We start from the raw sequence: 25,533 nt of genomic DNA on the forward strand, positions 1-25,533 counted from the left end.
CTCAGCCCCACCCAGCAGGGACTGAGAGCCAGTCCTGGGAGAACCAGTCCTCCCACATGGTCTGCAGCACTCCGTCTACAGCCTCTGCTCTGCCGACCCATTCTCCCCAACAGAGCCTTGAAGAAAGGGTGCTTGTTCTTTAACCTTGTGCTGAGGAGGAGAGCCGGAAAGACATGTTTGCCTTCACAAGCAGCCTGGATACCCAAGGTTCCAGCTACAAGTGTGAGGTGGTGCCACCCGGCCAGTACTCCAGCTGCACAACTGGGTGGCCAAGCTGTTGCCTCCTCCACTGCGGGAGCCCACCCAGGCTGAGGCCGCCATCGGAACCAGCCCTGTACATCTCAAACTTCTTTTGTGTGTGTGTGTGTGTGTGTGTGTGTGTGTGTGTGTGTGTGTGTGTGTGTTGGCAGAGCCAGCTGAAGCTTTATTCTGAAAAAGACACTTGGATTGGCTTTTAGTTGGGGTCGTGGGCAAGAGAGGGAGCCCCAGGCAGTTGACTCCCCCAGGGGTGGGCTAAGGACGGGACTGAGCCTCAGGTCTTTGGTTCCAACACTCCCCTGCACAACTCCTTCTTGCAGGAACAAGTGAGCAGGGAGGCTGGGAGGGATCACAGGAGCCTTTCACTTAGGCAGGATGTCAGAGGACTCGAACAACAGCTTCCCATCATGGGTCTCAATCTTCTTGACAACCACAGCCTTGGAACTGGTACGGCTGAAGGAGCCAGAGCCCCCTCCAGAGCCCAAGCTGGACTGGTAGGAGCTCAGGCCATAGTTGAAGCCAGGGGTCCCATAGGCTGAGGTCAGCCCACCTGAGTACCCGCTGGTGGTCTTGGTGTGGATGCTCATGTTCTGCATCCCAGACTCCAGCCGGCTCTCCTCGCCCTCCAGCAGCTTGCGGTAGGTGGCGATCTCCACGTCCAGGGCCAGCTTGACGTTCATCAGCTCCTGGTATTTGCGCAGCTGCCGCGCCACGTCCTGCTTGGCGGTTCTCAGAGCGGCCTCCAGCTCGGCCAGCTTGGCCTGAGCATCCTTGATGGCCAGCTCCCCACGCTGCTCGGCATCAGCAATGGCGGCCTCCAGGGAAGCCCTCTGGCCTTTGAGGTCCTCGATCTCAGCCTGGAGTCAGTTGATGTTCTGGTTCATCTCGGAAATCTCCGTCTTCGTGCAATGGAGGTCATCCCCGTGCTTCCCAGCCAAGGTCTGCAGCTCCTCGTACTTGATCTGGTACATGGTCTCAGCCTCAGCTCGGCTGCGGTTGGCGATCTCCTCATACTGGGCCTTGACCTCGGCGATGATGCCATCCAGGTCCAGAGAGCGGCTGTTGTCCATGGACAGGACCACGGAGGTATCAAAAATCTGCAACTGCATCTCACGGATCTCCTCTTCATACAGTTGCCTGTAGAAGTTGATCTCGTCAGTCAGCCCTTCCAGGCGGGACTCCAGCTCTACCTTGTTCATGTAAGCTTCATCCACATCCTTCTTGATGATGACAAATTCATTCTCCATGTCTGTGTGCTTTGGGATCTCTTCCTCATACTTGGTCTTGAAGTCCTCCACCAGCCCCTGCATGTTGCCAAGCTCCACTTCCAGCTTCAGCTTCTCCTGGGCCAGGGTTTTCAGCTGCTGCCGGAGGTTGTTGATGTAGCTCTCAAACATGTTGTCTATGTTGCTCCGGGCTGTCTTCTGCTGCTGCAGGAGGTTCCATTTGGTCTCCAAAATCTTGTTCTGCTGCTCCAGGTGCCGTACCTTGTTGATGAAGGAGACGAACTTGTTGTTCAGGGTCTTGATCTGCTCCTTCTCCTGGGTGCGCACGACCTGGATGTTGGGGTCCACTTCCAGCTTGAGGGGGCTCAGCAGGCTCTGGTTCACCATGACAGGTGTGATGCCCCCCAGACCCGGGGCGGGCCCCACTGTAACCTGCAGCCAGACTCATGCTGCTGCCCAGGCCACCCCGGAAGCTGCTGCTGCTGCCCACCCAGGAGAAGGCCGAGGAGCTGATGCGGGCGCCCGGCCCACTGGTGTACGAGTGGCTGCTGAAGGACCGGGGGCCAGAGGTGGACACCTTGTAGGACTTCTGGGTCACCCTGATGGACATGGTGGGGGCTGGAGAGGAGGCAAGGAGGCCGAAGCACACAGACTCAAGGAGTTGTGAAGCTGCTCCTAGGTCCATCTCAAACTTCTTGTACAGTGGAACCCTTGGCCTAGAGTGCTGGTTCTCAAGCTGAGCTCTGTGGGACTCCTGGAAGGGGTCCAGGAGGTACCCAGGGCATGGAGGACCCTGGAAGGAAACCCAAGATTCCAGGAAGAATCCAGGGAACTCTGGAAATGTATTCCTCTTGTTTTCCAGCCCACGACTCACTCCTAGTTTGTCAATTGTAATTTTTGTGTTCCCCTGTGTGATTTTTGTCATCAAAATAAAAATCAGAGACCCCCTAATCCATGTCTACAAGAACAACAACAGATTTGGTCTAGGGTTAACAAGCACTCACACATACTACTGATGGGGAAGTAAATTAATATATCTTTTCATGAAGGGTGGTGGAAATTTGACAGTACTTAAAGTGTGAATATTCTATTATCCAACAAGTCTGATTCTCAAATATATCTTATGAAATACAATTGATTTTTATTATTTGTGAATTCTGTTTTTGCAAATTTGCCTACTCACTAAAATTTATTTGTAACCGCCAAATCAGTACTCATGGAGCTTTCATGGTCATCCATGGACATGGGCAGAGCAGTGAAAACTTTGAGTCAAGAATTGACTGTATTCCTACAGATGTGAAAGAAATCCATGTTTGTTCAGTTATTTCAACAAATATGTGTTGAAAGTAGCAACATAGACATTTGGAATTCATCTATGAAGCAAACAGAAAAGGCACTTTCCCTTGCAAAACTTACATTCTTAGCAGAACAAGAATTATCGCAGAATTGTTTGAAAAAACAAAAAGTAGAAACCACCTCAATGTCCAATGAGAGGAGAGTGACAGCCTATAGCCCAGCAACCCCCTCCCAGGTGTATCTCAAGAGAAGTGAGGAATGTCCAAAAAAAGCACATGTACAAGATTTGCTCTTAGCAGCTTTATTTATAATAAAAGGATAGTTAAATTATGGTATATACATATAAGAGAATGTGCTGCAAGCATTGAAAATGATATGGGTATAAATTCATTGACACAGACCAAGTCCAGGACTAATTGTTGACTGAGAGAAAAACTAGTTTCAAAACTGTGTGTGCTCAATATCCTATGATAAACCATAATGGAAAAGACTATATTAAAAAAGGAATGTATATATATGTATAACTTAATCACTTTGCTGTTCAGCAGAAATTAACACATTGTAAATCAACTACACCTCAATAAAAAAATAGTGATTAAGAAATTAAAAAAAAAACTGTATGAACTTTAGGCCCCAAGTCTGTGAAAATGTATAGTCACACACACACACACACACACACACACACACACACACACACACACATTTGTAGAGAGCTATTTGGAAGGTGTTTACAAGGGCTTTCTTTTGGTAGTGGGATTTCAGAAAATTTGTACTTTGTTATTTTACCTTTCTGTACTCAGTTTTTTTTTGTTTGTTTTTTAAATTTTTGGCTGCATTGGGTCTTTGTTGCTGTGTGCTGGCTTTCTCTAGTTGTGGTGAGCAGGGGCTACCCGTCATTGTGGTGCACCAGCTTCTCAGTGCGGTGGCTTCTCTTGTTGCAGAGCACGGGCTCTAGGTGCGTGGGCTTCAGTAGTTGCAGCACACGGGCTCAGTAGTTGCAGCACACGGGCCCTAGAGCACATGGGCTTCAGTAGTTGTGGCAAATGGGCTCAGTAGTTGCGGCTTGCGGGCTCTAGAGTGCAGGCTCAGTAGTTATGACGCACGGGCTTAGTTGCTCTGAGGCATGTGGGATCTTCGAGGACCAGGGATTGAACCTGTGTCCCCTGCATTGGCAGGTGGATTCTTAACCACTACACCACCAGGGAAATCCCTATATTCAGTTTTTAAATGCTGTGTTTGTGAATGCTTCAAATCTGCAGTGGCCTTGCTTTCAAGGGTTTACATGCTTTACCAGCTTATCTTTTCCAGGAGCTCCTCTGGCCCAGATAGTTCCCAGGTTCCCCAGGGGATCATATATTTATCCTTCAGGGAGCCCTTATTTGGCTGGTTTTTCAGCTCATAGTTGAGAGCAGGACTTGCCCCCCACCAAAGTGTCCAGGAACCTTCCAGAAATGTCACTTCTCACCCCTCCCACCCAGTCCCCAGGAGGTGAAGCTCCCATCAAGCTGGGTCCACAGGCTGACCTCGGTCTCTTCAAGAGCCACCACCCTAAGTAGCAAATTGAGGCATTTGTTCCCACCACTTCTTGTGCCCCACCCCCACCAAGGGAGCAACTCAGCTCCTGGTTTTCTTTAAGATTGAGAAATAGGTACCAGGGAGGTTGTGCTCCTCAGGCCCCTGGACAGCAGCCCTAAGTCCCAAATGCAAATAGCTGTGTGGGGGTTGTGCTGTCACCAGCTTCCCAGCATCCGGCAGAGAGGGCAGACTTGGGCCTGGGATGACTGAGGACTGGGGGGCAGAGTTGGTCCCAGAGGGGTCTGTGATAATCTTTTGAGCTGTCTTGTTAAAGACCCATTTGTGTGTGTGTGTGTATGTGTGTGTGTGTTTAGTGCTACTCAACTCAACTGCTTCTCCAGTCACAAAGGGAGGTTTTTGTTGAGGAAGCAGGGCCCTGGCTCACAGCATAAATTCGAGCTCAGGAGCAGCTGGTAAATGTGAGGACAGACACTCATTCAGGGGCCGAACCTGTGCTTGAAATGTCTACTTAGCTATTCAGTCAAGAGCGACGTATCAGCCTCTTAGCCAAGCCGCATGTTCTGAGACGTATCTGAGCTATTTCTGAAGTAGATAGAGGCTTGGGGGCACCTGGCACCTCACATGATCAGTGGGAATTGGTATCACAGCAGCTGGGCCTCTGCACCCCACTTGCTGTCTCCTCTCTAGTCCCACGGTCCCCTGTGTGTGGGCTGAGCTCAGCTGTTTGTCCTAGTACCATGTCAGGGTACAGGCCTGAGCACTGGTTCTCCAACTTGGCTACATGCTGTAATCAACCAAGATATTTTAAAGAATATTAGGGCCTGCAACCCTCCTCAAAAGAATCTAATTAAACTGTCCTGGGTGTGAAACCAAGCAGGACCCTGTGGAGCTCCTGGGTACAGAAGCCTTTCTGTGTCCCCTGTTTCTTGTCTGTAGGGAACACACTCTAGCCTCCATGACCTTCCCTGAGGGCAGGTTCAAACAGCTGCTAATCAGGGAAGGGAGGGGATGCAGAGACAGGGGAGGAGCAGGCAAGAAACAATAGTGCAGCCTTGGGGCAGGGTCCTGGTTCTGCCTTAAGGGAAGCATATAACAATATCTTTGAGCTCTTCTACAGAACTAAAACCCCCAACATATGGAAGATGGTAGCATTCTTCGTTCCAGAGAAGGTCACAGTTTGATAATGTTGAGAAGCTCATCAGGAGACCACTTGAGGTCAGATTAGAGGACTGCAGGCCCTGTACATACCCTGATCCTTATCAGCAACTCTGCCCTTGAACCACTGCTATAAAACTCACCAAGTCCTCCCAGTTTTTGTGGCATGCATGAGCCCACTGTGGTCCCTTTGCCTGGCAAAGCAGTAAAACTATTCTTTTCTACTTCACCCAAAACTCTGTCTCTGAGAGTCAATTTTTCACTGTGCACGGAGGCTGAGTTTTCGGCATCAGGTGCAGCCTGAGCTGCAGTTTTAAAAACTCCCCAGGTAACTACGATATGCAGCCAGGTTTGAGAATCACTCTCTTAGAGGGCACATTGTGGAACCAGATTATACATGGGGGTCGCACTGACTTCTCAGAGGTGCCTCTGACCCAACCCAATTGGAAGCTTCTATGAAAATCCCTTGTTCAGAAAGACTCAGAAATTAGAGGATCAACTTCTCATAACCATGCTGTTCACAGCATGGAGGCAAGAGCAGCCAGGCACAGGGAATAGCAGCAGTGGAGGGGCTGCAGCCAGGCTGCCCGCCACCTGCCATCAGCTGATCCCAAGGACATACCTGACAGCGAATACAGTCTTGTTTCATGTTCAGAATGGCCAAAGCAAACATACTCCAGGACGTGTTGGAGCCAACTGACGACATGTACAAAGTGGCAGTTTGCTCCAATTACAGTGCAAAAATGGAAAGAATGTCTTCCAAAAGGTGTTCTCTATGCCTTGTGCATTGTTGTATACATAATCTTTATTTCTCACAACAGATGCCTCTTTCTGCAGTGGAGTTGCATTTAGCACCGAGATACAGGGTGGGCTGAAGGCCAAGGACATTCCCAGGTAGAAAAGGAAGACCTTGCTCTCATCACATCAGTCAACAGATCCCCTCACTCCCTCTTCAGCTTGGCCTTCCAGCAAGAAGCCCCTCATGACAGTAGCTGTGTGCTCTCATCAGCAGATACCACTTTATATCTGAAGCTGTGTTTGCTATAATGTTGAAGACTCATCAACTGATTTCCAAACTCAGTCTCCATTCTCAGTCAAGGAGTCATGGTGTTTGCTTTTCAAAAGCAGTTTCCTGAGGGCAAGGAAGGCAAGACGTTTCCTCCTCCCTGCAGTTGGCCCATCCCTCATCCATTCAAGCTGATGCAACAATTAGCTTTGCTACAGCTTAATCTCATTTCAAACACTCCACCCAATGCATCATTAATTCTCAGTGTTGCTAAATCATCAATAAGCTACAAAGGTTTTCCCAAGCTGGCAGCCTTAGACCAAATACCATCAGAAACACAGAGGCTTCCTGTGGACTTAAATGTAGTTCAAGGGTTATGAAGGAGAGGAAAATCTCAAAGGTAGCTTTTTTTTTTTTTCCTGCGCTGCTCAGCTTTCTTGACAAGGGATCAAACCTGCAACCCCTGCAATGGAAGCCTAGCGTCCTAACCACTGCACCACCAGGGAATACCCTCAAAGGGAGCTTTTTTGAACCCAGAGGTTATATTGCAAGCAAAAGTGATATTTAATGGAGTTTCAGCTCCAAGAAGAAACCCTTGAAAATACCCCCTTGTTCTGGTTACTGTCTTTGTCTCCTTTACCTTTTCCTCCCACATTTCCTTGGTAAGGAAACTGAGCAGGACCCTGTAGGGCTCCTGGGCATGGAAACCTTTCTGTGTCCCCCGTTCCTTGTTTATAGGGAACAGACTCCAGCCTCCATGACCTTCCCTGAGTCCCAAAGGGCAGATTCAAACAGCTGTTAATCAGGGAAGGGAGGGGATTCAGAGACAAGGGAGGAGCAGTCAAGAAACAATAGTGCAGCCTTGGAGCAGGGTCCGGGTTCAGCCTCAAGGGATAAACATTAACAATATCTTTGAGCTCTTTACAGAACTAAACCCCCCAACAAATGGAAGATGTTGGCATTCTTCATTCCAGAGAAGACCACCCAAGGCCAGATTAAAGGAACCCCAGAAGCTGATCAGTAGATCACCTGAGGCCAGGTTAAAGGAGTGCAGGCTGTGTATACACCCTAATCTTATCAGCAACCCCACCCTTGAACCTTTGCTATAAAACTCCTCACCAAATCCTCCTGGGTGGGGACACACAGTTTTCAGGGCAGAAGCCCACTGTGTCCCTCTTTGCCTGGCAAAACAACAAGGCTATTCTCTTCTACTTCACCCAGAACTCTGAGATTCAATTCGGCACTGGTGCACAGAGGCTGAGTTTTCAGCATCAGTGGAACTTAAAGTTCTTGAGTTTTACTCATAACATTCCCTCAGGTATGGTTCACTTTGCCTGTGAGTCTCTCTGGAGAGTACTGATTATAATTAGAACATTTCCTCAAAATTCATGGAGAAACTCCATAGGACCCTGCAAGGTCATGGGGAACTCAAGTTAGAAGAACAATATGTAATGTCAAAACTTCAAGCAAAATCTCCCCAATTCTCATAACCTCCTCATGCTTTTAAAACTTCTCTTTCTACTTTCCATTAAACAGCTTCTGAGAATAAAGCCCTTGGCTTATTGTCATCATTTGGCCAAAGAATGAGAATTGACATTTCTGGCTCAGTTCCATTTTCCTTGACTTCTCTGATGATTTCCGGCAGGAATGGGGAAAGGACTTCTTTGAGAGGAAGACACCAAGGTTGGTTGTAAGCCACTGGATCTAAGGAGTAAAAGGCACCAGTCCATGAAGGGCAGGAGCTATTTCCAGAATGTGAGGCGAGAGGGAGAACAGGGATGGTGCTACAAGGTCTCATAGCCCTCTTTGCTCTGATCAGTTAAGGAAATACTGGGCTGCTGAGGGTGAGACTCAGAGGAGGACTAATCCTGCCTAAGGCCCTGCTGTACCCCCAGCTCAGGAATTTATTTTTCATCTCAGGGCAGCACAAACTCTATCATATCTGAATGAACCAGAAGAAACTGGATTCTGAGGCCTTTCAAAAAGTCATGTTCAGGGATTTTCCTGGTGGTGCAGTGGTTACGAATCTGCCTGCCAATGCTGGGGATGTGGGTTCGATCCCGGGTCTTGGAAGATCCCACATGCCACAGAGCAATTAAGCCCGTGCTCCACAACTACTGAGCCTGCACTCTAGAGCCCGCAAACTGCAACTACTGAGCCCACGTGCCACAACTGCTGAAGCCTGTGTACCTATAGCCCTTGCTCCGCAACAAGAGAAGCCACCACAATGAGAAGCCCACACACTGCAACAAAGAGTAGCTCCCGCTTGCCACTAATAGAGAAAGCCCGTGCATAGCAACAAAGACCCAATGCAGCCAAAAATAAATTAATTAAAAAATAATAATAAAATAAATTTATTTTTTAAAAAAGTATACTTAAAAAAAAATGTCACGTTAAAGATTAAAGTCAACCCCAAACACAGAGCCAGAGCAAGTTAGGTCTCAGTCCACCTTTGACCATAACCAGCCTGAACTCCAGCTCTCAACATTTAAATGAATGGGCAAACCAGTTTCACAAAGCTGTGGACAGTGCCAGGACATGACCCCAACTTTCCTGACTTCTGGTCAGAGGGCTGTACGACTCTTCGGTTTTCTTTACATGACATTCAGATTGGTATTAGTGAATAGTGTATCTCTGTCTGGTGATGCTGTTCTTGCCCTGAAATGCCCCCTGACTTTTGTCCATCTACCTGTCTCCTACTTATCCTTCAAGATTCAGCTCAAGTGATGCCTCCTTTAGTCTTCTCTGGCCCCAAGTATGGATCAGAGATGCTCTGGGTGGCCTCTGTGCTCCCCACATTCACAGCACTCACAGTATCACACTGGAGCCCCCTCCCCCCGCAACTGTAACCCTCAACAGCAAAGATCATGACACCTTGATTTTACAGAAATGATGCTGACACCACTTCTGACATGCGTTGGCAGCTCATTCCTGTCTGGGGAGTGATAACATGAACAACGGCAGCATCAGCACAGTGCATGCCTGTAGGCATGTAGTGACGAGTAGCTGTGCCTTATGGGCCCTCTGCAGCCTGACGGTCTATGCAGACGGCAATGACAGTAAGGTATCTAGATAAAAACAAATAAAAACATGCAAGTCTGTTAAGCAAGATCCCCATGTTGTGAAAGCCCGTTTTCCAGAGGATAGGGAAGGGGAGCTGAGATGATGTCACCACTCATTTCAAGGGTCTTATCATGAACCCACATGCTTGTCACTACATCTGCTGTCTGCTGGTCACTAAGACAAGAAAGGCTTTATCAGTAGAGTCTTTTTTCCTCTGTCCCTTCTTAAGATGAGTGCGGGTTTCCCTGGTCTGCTACCCAATGTCCTACTGTCTTAGTGGCCGAGGTTAAAGTACAAACACACAGTAAGACTTATCACTGGAACCATTAGCATTGGATCAGAAATGTACCCAAAGGCTTGTTGGTTGTGAGACCTGTGAGTCAGGCTGTGCCCATTAGAGCCACTCCCAGGTGAGGACTGGCCTCCCCCGCCCCCTCTGCTCTGATTAGGTAAACAGTTGGCCTCATCTTCTTGCCTGAACTCAGGCAACCAGAGAAGAATTGTCTAGATTAAGACTAAAGTGTGATAAGAATATAGATTATTGTTGCTAATAACAGCTATTTATTACAGACTGTTAACTATATAGTAGTTAATACTAATGGTACTTATTACTCATTACTGGTATCTATTTCTACATCAGACATGGGGTGGAGATGGAGAACAAGGGTTGGAAAGCATAGTGGTGAGCCGCTCTGAGGATGGCAGGGTGCCTCTGCTGTTCTTACCAATTCTGCCACCTGGAGTCCCAAAGCTGGGAAGCCACTAAGTGTCGCCGCCCCCTGCTGGCCACCGGCCGCATGACACCCGTGAGCATACCAGTGCAGCCTCCCAGACTCTCAGTGCTGGAGGCAGAGCCTCAGAGACCGGGGCTGGGAAGGGGGCGGGGAGCGGAGGGGCTTATTAAAGCTCAGGGCCCCTTTTACAGCCCGGAGCCTGAAATGCACACAGCCACGTGCTCCCAGAGCCCTAGAAACACAAACGCTGATGCAGAGTGCGCACCAGCCTGTGCCCAGCCTGGTGTTTCCTTGGAGAATCAGGAGGGCTGTAAGAAGCAGCTTACAGGCTTAGAATTTGTCTTAACATATATTAACTCCTAATACCCTACTTCTTATTTTTTTTTTAAATAAAATGTCTTGTTTTGTTAACAAGTGGAACATGATAAGAATCTATTTTGTGTGGTAGTGACTTGAGTAGGAACATCAACCCTCTGAAGTATCTGTGGGAGCTGGGAAGTGAGCAGAAAAAATTCTAGGCATTATATTCAAACACAAGGAACTTCGTTAAAGTCTTACTCAGAGTTCTTTTTAGAGATGTATTCTTTTTTATTGAAGTATAATTGACATACAATATATATTAGTTCCACGTGTTCTGCATAGTGATTTGATTTATATACACTACAGATTGATCACCCACACTAAGTCTAGTAACCATCTGTCATCATACAAACTTATTACAGTATTATTGACTATTTCCTGTGCTGTACATTACATCCCCATGACTTTTTAAAATTAATTAATTAATAGATCTTTATTGGAGTGTAATTGCTGCATAATACTGTGTTAGTTTCTGTTGCACAACAAAACAAATCAGCCATATGCATACACATGTCCCCATATCCCCTCCCTATTGAGCCTCCCTCCCATCCTCCCTATCCCACCCCTTTAGGTCATCGCAAACCACCAAGCCGATCTCCCTGTGCTGTGCTCCTGCTTTCCACCAGCCAACTATTTTACATTCGGTAGTGTATATGTCGATGCTACTCTCACTTCGCCCCAGCTTCGCCCTCCCATCCCATGTCCTAAAGTCCATTCTCTATGTCTACCTCTTTATTCCTGCCCTGCAATTAGGTTCATCAATACCTTTTTTTTTTCTTTATTTTAGATTCCATGTACATGTGCTAGCAGACAGTATTTGTTTTTTCCCTTTCTGACTTACTTCACTCTGTATGACAGACTCTAGTTCCATCCACCTCACTACAAATAACTTAATTTCATTTATTTTTATTGCTGAGTAATATTCCATTGTATATATGTGCCACATCTTCTTTATCCATTCATCTGTCAATGGACATTTAGGTTGGTTCCATGTCCTGGCTATTGTAAATAGTGTTTCAGTGAACATTGTGGCACATGTCTCTTTTTGAATTATGGTTTTTGCAGGGTATATACCCAGTAGTGGGATTGCTGGGTAATATGGTAATTCTATTTTTAGTGTTTTAAGGAACCTCCAGACTGTTTTCCATAGTGGTTGTATCAATTTACTTTCCCACCAACAGTGCAGGATGGTTCCCTTTTCACCACACCCTTTCCAGCATTTATTGTTTCTAGATTTCTTGATAATGGCCGTTCTGACTGACATGAGGTGATACCTCATTGTAGTTTTGATTTGCATTTCTCTAATAATTAGTGATGTTGAGCATCTTTTCATGTGCCTCTTGGCCATCTGTATGTCTTCCTTGGTGAAATGTCTATTTAGGTCTTCTACCCATTTTTTAACTAGATTTTTTTTTTTTTTTAAATATTGAGCTCCATGAGCTGTTTGTATATTTTGGAGATTTATTCTCTGTTTTTTCATTTGCAAATATGTTCTCCCATTCTGAGAGTTGTCTTTTTGTCTTGTTTATGGTTTCCTTTGCTGTGCAAAAGCTTTTAAGTTTAAGTCCCATTTGTTTATTTTTGTTTTTAATTCCCATACTCTAAGAGGTGGGTAAAAAAGATCTTGCTGTGATTTATGTCAAAAAGTGTTTTTCCTATGTTTTCCTCTAAGAGTTTTATAGTGTCTGGTCTTACATTTAAGTCTTTAATCCACTGGGAGTTTATTTTTGTGTATGGTGTTAGGTAGTGTTCTAATTTCATTCTTTTACAGGTAGCTGTCCAGTTTTCCCAGCACCACTTACCGAAGAGGCTGTCTTTTCTCCCTTGTGTGTTCTTGCCTCCTTTTTCATAAATTAGGTGCCCATATGTGTGTGGGTTTATCTCTGGGCATTCTATCCTGTACCATTGATCTATATTTCTGTTTTTATGCTAGTACCATACTTTCTTGATTACTGTAGCTTTGTGGTATAGTTTGAAGTCAGGGAGCCTGATTTCTCCAACTCCTTTTTTCTTTCTCAAGATTGCTTTGGCTATTCAGTGTCTTTTGTGTTTCCATACGAATTGTAAAATTTTTTGTTCTAAGTCTGTGAAGAACACCATTGGTAGTTTGATAGGGATTGCATTCAATCTGTAGATTGCTTTGGGTAGTATACTCATTTTCACAATATTGATTCTTCCAATCTAAGAGCATGGTATATCTCTCCAACTGTTTGTGTCATCTTTGATTTCTTTCATCAGTGTTTTATAGTTTTCTGAGTATAAGGCTTTTGCCTCCTTAAGTAGGTTTATTCCTAGGTATTTTATTCTTTTTGTTGCAGTGGTAAATGGGAATGTTTCCTTTAATTTCTCTTTCTGATTTTTCATTGTTGGTGTATAGGAATGCCAGAGATTTCTGTGCATTAATTTTGTATCCTGCAACCTTACCAAATTCATTGATTAGTTCTAATAGTTTTCTGGTGGCATCTTTAGGATTTTCTATGTATAATATCATGTCATCAGCAAACAGTGAGAGTTTTGCTTCTTCTTTTCCAATTTGTATTCCTTTTATTTCTTTTTCTTCTCTGATTTCCATGGCTAGGACTTCCAAAGCTATGTTGAATAAGAGTGGTGAGACTGGACATCCTTGTCTTGTTCCTGCTCTTAGAGGAAATGCTTTCAGTTTTTCACCATTGAGAATGATGTTTGCCCTCGGTTTGTCATATATGGCCTTTATTATGTTGAGGTAAGTTCCCTCTATACTCATTTTCTGGAGAGTTTTTATCATAAATGGGTGTTGAATTTTGTCAAAAGCTTTTTCTGCATCTATTGAGATGATCATATGGTTTTTATTCCTTAATTTCTTAATGTGGTGTATCATATTGATTGATTTGCATATATTGAAGAATCCTTGCATTCTTGGGATAAACCCCACTTGATCATGGTGTATGATCCTCTTAATGTGCTGTTGGATTCTGTTTGCTAGTATTTTGTTGAGGATTTTTGCATCTATGTTCATCAGTGATATTGGTTTATAATATTCTTTTTTTGTGATATCTTTTTCTGGTTTTGGTATCAGTGTGATGGTGGCTTCGTAGAATGAATTTGGGAGTGTTTCTCCCTCTGCAATTTTGTGGAAGAGTTTGAGAAGTATTGGTGTTAGCTCTTCTCTAAATGTTTGATAGCATTGACCTGTGAAGCCCTCTGGTCCTGGACTTTTGTTTATTGGAAGATTTTTAATTATGGTTTCAATTTCATTACTAGTGATAAGTCTGTTTGTATTTTCTAATTCTTCCTGGATCAGTCTTGGGAAATAGTATCTTTCTAAGAATTTGTCTACTTCTTCATGGTTGTCCATTTTATTTGTATATAGTTTTTTGTAGTAGTGTCCTATAATCTTTGTATTCCTGCAGTGTCAGTTGTGATTTCTCCTTTTTCATTTCTATTTTTATTGATTTGCATCCTCTCCTTTTTTTTCTTGATGAATCTGGTTAATGGTTTATCAATTTTGTTTATCTTCTCAAAGAACAAGGTTTTAGTTTTATTGATCTTTGCTATTGTTTTCTTTGTTTCTATTTCATTTATTTCTGCTCTGATCTTTATGGTTTCTTCTACTGAGTTTGGGTTTTCTTTGTTCTTCTTTCTCTAGTTGTTTTAAGTGTAGGTTTAGTTTGTTTATTTGAGATTTTTCTTGTTTCTTGAGGTGAGATTGAATTGCTATAAACTTCCCTCTTAGAACTGCTTTTGCTGCATCCCATAGGTTTTAGATCATCTTGTTTTTGTTGTCATTTGTTTCTATGTATTTTTTTATTTCTTCTTTGATTTCTTCAGTGATCTCTTGCTTATTTAGTAGCACACTGTTTAGCCTCCATGTATTTGTGTTTTTTACAGTTTTTTTCCTGTAACTGATTTCCAATCTCATAGCGTTGTGGTCAGAAAAGAAACTTGATACAATTTCAATTTTCTTAAATTTTCCAAGGCTTGATTTGTGACCCAAGATGTGATCTATCCTGAAGAATGTTCCATGTGCACTTGAGAAGAAAGTGTATTCTGCCACTTTTGGGTGGAATGTTCTATAAATATCAATTAGATTTATCTGGTCTACTGTGTCATTTTTTTTTTTTTTTCGGTACGCGGGCCTCTCACTGTTGTGACCTCTCCCGTTGTGGAGCACAGTCTCTGGACGCGCAGGCTCAGCAGCCATGGCTCACAGGCCTAGCTGCTCCATGGCATGTGGGATCTTTCCGGACCGGGGCATGAACCCATGTCCCCTGCATTGGCAGGTGGACTCTCAACCACTGCACCACCAGGGAAGCCCCTACTGTATCTTTTAAAGCTTGTGTTTCCGTATTTATTTTCTATTTGGATGATCTGTCCATGGTGTAATGGGGTGTTAAAGTGCCCTAGTATTATTGTGCTACTGTCAATTCTCCCTTCATGGTTGTTAGCATTTGCTTTATGTATTGAGGTACTCCTATGTTGAGTGCATAAACATTTATAATTGTTATGTCTTCTTCTTGGATTGATCATTTGAACGTCATGTAGTGTCCCTTCTTATCTCTTGTACCAGTTTTTATTTTAAAGTCTAATTTATTTGATATGAGTATTGCTACTCCAGCTTTCTTTTGATTTCCATTTGCATGGAATATCTTTTTCCATCCCCTCACTTTCAGTCTGTGTGTGTCTCTAGGTCTGAAGTGGGTCTCTTATAGACAGCATATATATGGGTCTTGTTTTTGTGTCCATTCAGCCAGTCTTGTCTTTTGGTTGGGGCATTTACATTTAAGGTAATTATTGATATGTATGTTCCTATTACCATTTTCTTAATTGTTTGGGGTTTGTTTTTGTGGGTCTTTTTCTTCTCTTGTGTTTCCTGCTTAGAGAAGGTTCTTTAGCATTTGTTGTAAAACTGGTTTGGTGGTGCTGAATTCTCTTAGCTTTTGCTTGTCTGAAAGGCTTTTGACTTCTCCATCGAATCTGAATGAGATCCTTGCTGCATAGAGTAATCTTGGTTGTAGGTTTTTTTCTTTCATCACTTTAAGTATATCCTGCCACTCCCTTCTGGCCTTCAGAGTTTATGTTGAAAAATTAGCTGATAACCTTATGGGGATTTCTTTGTATGTTATTTTTTGTTTTTCCTTGCCGCTTTGAATATTTTTTCTTTGAATGTAATTTTTGTTAGTTTGACTAATATGTGTCTTGGTGTGTTTTTCCTAGGGTTTATCCTGTGTGGGACTCTCTGCTTCCTGGACTTGATTGACTATTTCCTTTCCCATGTTAGGGAAATTTTCAACTATAATCTCTTTAAATATTTTCTCAGACACTTCCTTTTTCTCTTCTTCTTCTGGGACCCCTATAATTCAAATGTTGGTTCATTTAGTGTTGTCCCAGAGGTCTCTGAGATTGTCTTCAATTCTTCTCATTCTTTTTCTTTATTCTGCTCCTTGGCAGTTATTTCCATCATTTTGTCTTCCAGCTCACTTATTCGTTCTTCTGCCTCAGTTATTCTGTTACTGATTCCTTCTAGTGTATTTTTAATTTCAGTTATTGTGTTGTTCATCTCTGTTTGTTTGTTCTTTAGTTCTTCTAGATTTTATTAAACATTTCTTATATTTTCTCAATCTGTGCTTCCATTCTGTTTCTGAGAGACTGGATCATCTTTACTATCATTACTCTGAATTCTTTTTTAGGTAAATTTCCTATTTCCTCTTCATTTATTTGGTCTTGTAGGTTTTTACCTTGATCCTTTTCTCTGACATATTTTTTGCTGTCATTATTATTATTATTTTCAGTGGGACTGTGTTCCTGTCTTACTGGTTGTTTGGCCTGAGGCTTCCAACACTGGGGTTTGTAGGCTATTGAGTAGAGCTGGGTCTTGGTGCTGAGATGAGGAACTCTGTGAGACCTCACTCTGATGAATATTGCCTGAGGTCTGAGGTTCTCTGTTAGTCCAGTGGTTCGGACTCAGAGCTCCCACCGCAAGATCTTTGGCCCAACCCCAGGCTCCTGAACCAAGATCCCACAAGCTGCCTGGGGTGGCAAAAAAAATTTTAAAGAACAAAAACAAAGTAAAAAATAAAATTAGACTAGGAAACTAACGGATGTTAGAAAGGCTATAACGATAAAAATATAGATGAATCAACAACCAGAAGATACATCAGTACAACAACAGTAAAAAAAGAGGAGGAGGGAAAATTTTAAAGAAAATTGTTGGGGGGAGGCCTTGGCTGTGGAGTGCGGGGCCTAAGCAAGGGTGAGGTTTGGGTGGTGGGCAGGGTCAATGCTCACTACCCACAGGCTGGAAAATGCCCTGAGGGCTGTGGGGGGTGGGGCTTAGGCTGAAGGACCAGAAGGGGCTCAGGTGTGCTCCCCAGCCCTGGTCTCAGAGGGCAGGGGACCTCACCTGGGAGCCCAGCAGACTTCCTGGGCTTGAGTGGAGGGGGGCAAATGCCCTCCTCTCCTCTCCTGCTCCTCCAGTCTGGGCAGGCCCTTCCCACCTGCCTCTCCTGATCTCCCCAGCCTCCCTCCTATGCCCCCAGAACCAATGCAGGCAAGGGGAGGGGGGACCTTGGAGGGCAGGGGACCAGCTTGGGAGCTCAGCAGGCTCTCCGGGCCTGAGTGGGTGGGGCTATTGCCCTCCACTCCTCTCCTGCTCTTCCCGGATGGCTCCTCCCACTTGACTCTCCTGATCTCTCTGGCCTTAGGGGCACCTATCCTGTGTGGCCTCCACTTTTCCTCCCCCCTCAGTCTCCCTACATCCTACCAGTTCACTTTGGAGTTCCTCCCGTCTCCCTGGGCATCAGAGTCCCCCACCAGTGGCCAGCAGGTGGCAGAGTTTTGGGGAGAGGCTAACTCTGCATCTTCCCACACCACCATCTTGACTGCACCTCCAACTTATTTATTTCATAACTGGAAGTTTGTACCTCTTAATCCACCTCAAATAGTTCACCCAATCCCCACCCCACCCTTCTAGTAACCACCGGTTTGTTCTCTGTACCTGTGAGTCTGTTTCTGTCTTGTTTTGTTTGTTCTGGTTTTAAATTTCACATATAAGTGAAATCTCATGATATTTGTCTTTCTCTGTCTTATTTCACTTAACCTAATACCCTGAAATGAACATATTGCAAATGACAAGATTTCCTCTTTTTATGAATAATATTTATATATATGTATCTTAGAATTTTAAAGTCATTCTAGAAAACTTCATTATATGATTTTCTAGCCCTAAAAAAATCAGAAGGGAATTAAGAAATAAATATCAGTACTATTCAAGTCAGGCATACTGTCACAGGAAAGTAGGCAGTAATGATAAAAATCCTCTAGAAAAATCAACCAGTGTCCAGAGGACACAGATGCTGGGTTGTCCAGGACAACTCTGCAGCCCTGGAGCACCTGGTTCTGCAGGATCTGAAGCTTCTACAATTTCAGGGACTTTCCTTTAAAAAAGAATACAAATATAAAGTACACAATTAGGTATAAAAATGAATATTTATTTCCAGAGAGGAGTTGCACACACACACCCTCAATTATCAGAGTTCTGCTGAGTTAAGTCCCTTCTGGGATTTGCTGGCAATTTATTTTCTAGCTTTAAAGTTGACTTAAAAATATTTTTATTTTATATTTTTATTTTATATTGGGGTATAGTTGATTAACGTGTTGTGTTAATTTCAGGTGTATGGCTGAGTGATTCAGTTATACATATACATGTATCTATTAGTTTTCAAATTCTTTTCCCATTTAGCTTATCATAAAATATTGAGCAGAGTTCCCTGTGCTATGCAGTAGGTCCTTGTTGGTTATCTATTTTCTATACAGTAGTGTGTATTTTTGTGTTCTCCAACAAATTCCAACCAGGAACTTCAAATTTAGCCATGGAGAGTGAATGTCCAGATGGAGACAACATGGATGGATCAAGCAGTGGGGCCAGGCTTTCTTTTGCCTTCAGTGGTGCTCACAGTGACCTGCCTCACCATCATCACAGTGGCCACAGGCACCCTGATCCCTTTGTGTCAGTCTGACCCAAGTGTGAAAACCACATTCTCATGGACTCCCTAATTAAACTAAAAAGGGTGTATAATTAATACCACAGAAAAACAAACAGGAAAAAATATAAGTATTTAAAAAGGCATGGACCTTACAATGAACCCTTTTCTGCCCACCCCGTCCCCCGCCCCCCACTGCCCCGCTGGTGAGTTTTATTCTAGTTCTCCAGCTTAGGCTGCTGCACCCCAGCTCCAAAGAACCCTGCCTACACCGGGGCGGCAATAAACCTGGCAGGGGTTCAGAATTGGGGCTCTGAAGGGAAATCACTCACTTTCAAATCCACGGTCTCTTGCTTATGGGCTGTGTAACCTTGGACAAGTTACTTCACTCCTCTGTGCCTCAGTTTGTCTGCTGATATTAATGGAATTGTGGAGAATATGTGAGATTGTATTTGATAACCATTTAGGATGGAGCCTGGCACACAGAGGTGTTCGAAAATGGTAACTATTATTTTTCTCTGGGGATACTGATCTCAGTTCAGGTTCTGAGGATGTGTGTGCCCCTCAGGTGACTGGAAATACAAATGATCATACTTTTTAAGCACAACCCCCCCTCTGGAGCCCACTCCATCCCCTCTACCTACAGGAGGCAGCTTCTCCCTAGTACAGCTCTACTCTGATCATGATACTGTAGCCATAGAACAAGTGCAAACCCAAACGAGACTCATAGACCCATCCAAGGAGGCCTGTTCTCCCGCAGCTTTCTGCACCTCTTGTCCTTTTTGGATAGGAATTTACCTACCTGCTCATGGTCGGGGTCCCGAATTCATTGCAGGAAAACTGCTTCCTCCTGGGATTTCACCACACAGCACACTTCCCACCTGGTTGATGGAGAAGGACGTGAATGTCTTCCCTGGCCTGGGTCCTATAGCCAGGGTGGCCTGGCAGCCACACACCTGAGAACTGAGCACGAGGAAGTGAGTCCTCAGTGCCTCTCTCCCACCCTGTGAAACAGTGTCACAGGGTCCTGAGCTGCAGGAGACACCTGTCCCTGGAGGCAAAGGGAAGCCGGGGAGGACAGGCTTGGAGCCGTCCTTCCCTCACACATAGAAAAGAGCTCCAGGCGTCTTTCCTGGTGCCATGAACTCAGGAAACCATTTGCAGCATTTACTTATGTCACAGGATGAGATTATGGATCATGTGCGATGTTTCTCCCAATCTTCCCAAAACTGTGACTCAGAGGCATCACTGAAAACAAAAGCCCTGGAGCCTTGCCTTCGAGAAGCTGCAGGGGCAGCCACCTGCCTCCCCAGGACTTGCCAGGGGAGCCACAGCAGGGCCACCCCTCAGTCCACGCAGCCCAGTCCACCCAGAAGGGGCCGGGGGAGGGGGAGGAGGGCTTGCCTTCTTGGGGGAGAGGAGTGAAGTGATCTTGCCTCTCCTCCTCCTGCTTCAAGACCCTAAACCCGAGTGTGTGAGGACCCGAGAGGGTCCCCTGTGATGGTTGGACAGCTGACATTTACTCTCCGCGCGGCCACCAGACCTGCAGACCTGTGCATGTGCCGCCTGGGTGGGGGAGGGTGGACTGTGGGAGAGAGGCAGTGGGTGGGGCTATCAGGCCTCCGCACCCAGCATCCTCCACCACACCCCACACTCCTGCTCCAGGGAGGTGAGGAAGAAACATTTACACACCCAAAGAGATGGCTGGGAGGGAAGGGGAGGTGGATGGTGACAGCCTTGAGTGAGACCACCACAGCCCGGCCAGGGGTGCTCTCCATCTGACCAGTGCCGGGGGTCTGCCAGGAAGAGCGGCTGAACTTCCAGAGGGACCACTCATGTCCTGGAGAACTTACCCCGAGGTGCTCCTGTCAGCAGGGCCCATTGGAGCTCAGAGGTATAAGAGCCAGGGCAAAGGAGGACGACCCCTCCCCAAGCAGACCCCCTCTCTGCACACCTGGCCCCACATTTTACTACTCTCTGGTGGACCCCTAAGTCTACTGTGCTGGAGGTGGTGAGGAGTTAGGATGGTTGAAAAGGAGGAGGAATCGTTTGAGTCAGAGATGAGACTGAAGTTTTAAACAAGCAAAGACTGAATTTTAAAACCAAAACGGGTCATTTTACAAAGGAAAGTAAAAGGCTACATTGTTAAGTGGGGCACTCAATCCAGCACAGTCAGTTGAAATTATGGGGAAAGTATATCATGGTTGAAATTCTTCAACATACCAGGTACAGGTATCATTCTTCCCCCATCCCCCAGTCACCAAAAAGATAGAAGGTAATTTCTGATAAAACCACAGCTTCAAAGAAGGGAATATATATAACTATTGTAACAAGAGCCGCTGACTAAAGAAAATAGCGTTTGGACCCTTAACATGTAGCACAGAGCTCCCATCAGCCTATGGCATCCACTGTCTACTAGGAGAAAAAGAAAAAAAAGCTATGGTTCACGAAGAGAAATCAACAAACTTTTCCCAGGCCCTGAGGTCTCAGAATTTACCACCAGACTTTTGCTTATTGTAAAGAAGCTTCCTCACAGCTGTTTGTGCAGGAAATGCAAAGACATTTCCCATGTGACTTTGGTTGATGGCCCAGTCAACAACAACAGTCCTGAAAGCACAGGCCTGGCCCTTCCCCGCGGTCCTCTCACCAGGGCTACACGACACACCCGCGTTGTCCCAGCTGGACCACATGATGGTTCCTCACAGAGAAGCCCCTGGGCACCAAGCGAGCCTCCCCTCCCTAGTGATGCACTCTGCCCACTCCTCTCCTCTCCCAGCACCACAAACCCTAAGGAAACAACCCCCGCCCCCGCCCCCAGTCCCCCCGCAACCCCCAGGAAGGCAAGCTTTAAACTCACAGCAGCAGCATCAAATGAGGCACAGCACAGAGTGTATGTGGGGTACGGCTGTGGGCCTTTCGGTTGCCCCCCCCACCCCACCCCCCGAGGCCTGGAGAGAAGCAATGCGTGCTGCCACCCTGGGGTGGATGGTCACCGTGGGAACCTGCCTCTGCTCTCAGCAGTCATGTCCCTGTGATGTCCTGACTTGGAGTGCAAGGAGCAGATGGAGTGATAGGGGCCGGCTCCATACTGATGAGGGACAGGAAGCACACAGATTGTTGGAGGATCATGAGATGTCATCCACTCTGCTGAAAGGCTCCGGAAAGAGGTGGAAGACGGCAGGGGTAGGGTGGGGTGGTGGGCGGAGCATTCAGATGTAGGTCCTACTCTATATCCTGCAACAAATCCATTCATTCATTCATTCATACACTTATTCTTACCTCAAACTAATTATAATGAGCAGCAAATATATCCAGGTGCTATACTGGACATTGGAGACATAAAGACAAATAAGATACAGCCTCTACCCTGAGGGAACTTACAGTCTACGTAGGAGATACACACACACATACACACACACATACACACGCATGCACATGCTCAATTAACCATAATACAGTGTTAGTACAAAACATATAAAAATAGCATGGAACTTAAAAATTGAGGGCAATTATTTCTTAGGTTGGGTGTGAGTTGCTGGGAAGGGAAAACTGCATTGAGAGGTTAATACTTGAGTCGGGTCTTGAAGGGGTTTGTTAAATGGGTCAAACAGGGGATATGGTCCAGGCAGGGCTTGACACAGGCACCTGCTCTGTGTTCTCCAAAACTATGGATAATTCTAGCACTGACGGTGTGCCCAGCCACTGTTCTCTGTGCTTTACATGCATTCATTCACTTAATCGTCACAGTGGCTCTACAGAGGAAGCACTGCTGTGCCGTTCACAGATGCAGTGACTGAGACACACAGAGGTAAAATAACCTGTCTTGACACTGGGTAGCAGAGCAGGCTTCTGGCCCCAGAGCCCACTCTCTGCAACTTGGCCGTGTGCTCATCCCGGTGAGCAGGAAAGGTCGGGTCCCAGGTTACATGGGGAAGAGGAGGGATCACAGCCAAGTCTTCTGGGTGCCCCACTTGGGCTTGGTCAAGGGCTCTGCAAGGGCCATTTAGGGAGCTTGAAGCTTGCTTTTTGGTCATGAGAAGCCATCGTGGGTTTTTAAGTTGGAGAAGGCCGTAATAAGATTTGTGTCCTGAAGGTGACTCTGGAATTGATGTGTAGGATAGAATGGAGGAGAAATGGGCTGAAGGAGGAGGAGGAAGAAGAGAGAGGGGGAAATCCATGTCCTCTGGTTCATCACAATGCCTGGCATACAGCAGGTGTCCAATAATGATTGGTTAAATAAACGTCTCATAGTTGTCTTAGTTGGCTTCCCCTGGAAGCCGACTCTGAAATAAGGGTTTCGCTATGAGAGGTTTATTTAGGAGGCTACATCTGTGGGTGCCTGGAGCTCAGTCCTGGGGGTTACTGGGGGCCCACTGCAAAACACACCCTCAGAGTCATCCCGGGAGGAGAGCAAGGGAGTTGGGTATCCAGATGCCAACTCAGTTAGTAGTTGAGGGTTGCTGCTGGGGAGTGTTAATTTCCTGGCCCCAGGGCAGCAGGAGCATGGCTTGGAGAAAGGAAAGTCAGGCACATGGGTGTGGCTGGACACCCCTGAGGCACAAGGCCATCAGGCGTGTAGGGATAGGGATGGATAGCATCTGCTACAAAATCAGTCTTGGGCCAAAATGGGAAGAGTAGAAACTGAATTGTGAGATGCCATTTCTCCAACAGAACTTTCCCAATACATTTCTTCTGATTTCCTCTCATTGGGATGTAGATATGTTTTCCTTTCTCCCGCAGGGACTGTGTCCTCAGTGGAGGACTGGTGTTCCAGACCCTTCCGTTTTACTACTTGGGTGAACTCCAGGAAACATCACTGCTCACCGTGGGTAGCTTCTGGAGAAGATTATGCCATCAGAGTTGAAAGCTGGAAACTCTATCAAGCAACATTTGTATCAGAGCTTGAGTAGGAAGAAGAAAATGGGGGAGGAGAAAAAAAAGACTTTTGCTAAAATTAACATAAATCCCAAGCCCAGGCCTTATAACCGAACATTTTCACAACACTTAGCACTTAAAGTTTCTCAACTAACAGGGAACCAGAAACTAACATGAGATATTTTTTTCTGGCTAATGGTGAAGTGTTCATCTGAGAAGGAACATTTCTCTCCACCCCTACTTGCTCCCACCTGTTCCCTCACCTTGGGATCCTTCTCAGCTTCCCAACCTACCAAGATCTTGTCTGCTGACGTTTTTCTATTTTTCCATCATAACCGCATTCTATGAAGGCAGGTCTCTATCTTATCCATGGTAGAAAGCAAGTGGCAAAGCTGTTCAGTGAGTTAGGTGGGGGCCTCAGGGACACATGGAAGGAGGATTGTCTTCTGGGCACTGCTCCTTTGCTCATCACAGGCCTCCTTTGGCAAATTAAAATTTCCCCTAACAGTTTTATAAGGAATCAAAAATTATATCCAACATCTAAACAAACACAAGTGTGTTTATTTAACAAGTTAATATCAAATTTAAACCTGTGAAAACAGAGACAATTTAAAATCTCGTGAAGACTGCAGTGCAGCTACATCTTCACCTACTTTCAAGATGCTCAAGTCACTTTCCAGACATTGTCTCATCTTCTGTTTGACCCTCAGGAGAGATGACAGTTCTGGCAACTTATAACTATTTCCTGTCCCTGGATGGAATGGAAAAGGATAGCTGATGTTGGAAATTCTAGCTTTTGAAAAGCACAACAGTGGGGCTTCCCTGGTGGCGCAGTGGTTGAGAGTCCACCTGCCGATGCAGGGGACACGGGTTCGTGCCCCGGTCCGGGAGGATCCCACGTGCCGCGGAGCAGCTGGGCCTGTGAGCCATGGCCGCTGAGCCTGCGCATCTGGAGCCTGTGCTCCACAACGGGAGAGGCCACAGCAGTGAGAAGCCCGCGTACTGCAAAAAAAAAAAAAGAAAGAAAGAAAAAAGAAAAGCACAGCAGGATTATCAAAACACCAAGGACCACCAAACTAAGGTGAATTCAAGGACATAGATGACCCAGGTGTCTTTGAGGCAGACAGTGTCTTTTACAGAGTGGACCATCCAGCTAGGCTCACTGGGCCTGGCTTGTTAAAGAGCCTCAGACAGGATGCTGACCCATGGGGGCCAGCTCAGGGGTGGCCCAGGCTGGCATGGCATTCACCAATAAGATGGTGACAGAAGGTAGATGAGCTATCTGTCAGTGTCTTCAAAGGTGGCCGGAGCAAAGCCATGGTGCTCTAGCCAGGTGTGCACACACAGTGCTGTTCTGGTCCACAGCTAGACATGGTGAAGGCTCGAAGATAACCACGGCCATGCAATCAGCCCATGAGCATGGGTACGTGTATAAGGGCCCTGTCACCAATATTTATTTATAGTTTAGTTCTACCAATTAGCAAAAGATAAAAGAAACAGAGGAGATAATATGGAAGAGTGGTTAAGAATCAGACTGCCTGAGTCTAAATTCAGGCTTTGTCACCTATTACCATTATAGTCTTGGGCAAGTAAGCATTCTAGGCCTCAGTTTCCTCAACTGTAAAAACAGAAATTTACAAGATTCTTGTGAGAATTAAATAAGATAATAGATGCAAAGAATTTAGTACAAAACCTCTCAGTAAATGGGAACTATTATGACTTTAGTAATAAATCATACCTATGTAAGAGCAAAACTGATGTGGAAAATTAAAATCTAAACAAGAAAAGTGTAGTGGGGAGGGTAGTGATAGTAAATGATAGTTATTACATTAGCCCTGATTAAGCAAATATGTTTGCTTTGGGCATTCTAGTATTCTCTAAAGTTCCTAGAATCCAAGGAAAAAGGAAGTCATTAAGGTCAAATTATTCTCATGATATTATTACATAGAAAATTAAAATATAATTCATTCTTAATAAACTTGTGTGGAAGGCAGGAATAACACTATCCCTTCCCTTGCCCCATCCTGCTTCTCTCACTTCCCTTCTCCTGAGAGAACCACCTTAAT

The 25,533-nt window shown here is 45.4% G+C and overlaps 1 protein-coding gene across 1 annotated transcript; it reads right to left on the reverse strand.

The window, feature by feature from the left end:
- Positions 1-274: 274 nt before the first annotated feature.
- On the reverse strand, positions 275-2,094 carry LOC307192310 (keratin, type II cytoskeletal 8-like; the record flags this gene model as incomplete). The annotated part of the gene is given in 3 exon segments (XM_079933119.1): positions 275-1,121; positions 1,125-1,901; positions 1,903-2,094. Coding segments are annotated over 3 exon segments (1,470 nt in total). The 3' UTR covers positions 275-620.
- Positions 2,095-25,533: the final 23,439 nt, after the last annotated feature.

This window comes from Stenella coeruleoalba, assembly GCF_951394435.1.
Source record: "Stenella coeruleoalba genome assembly, chromosome: 10".
Classification (NCBI taxonomy): domain Eukaryota; kingdom Metazoa; phylum Chordata; class Mammalia; order Artiodactyla; family Delphinidae; genus Stenella; species Stenella coeruleoalba.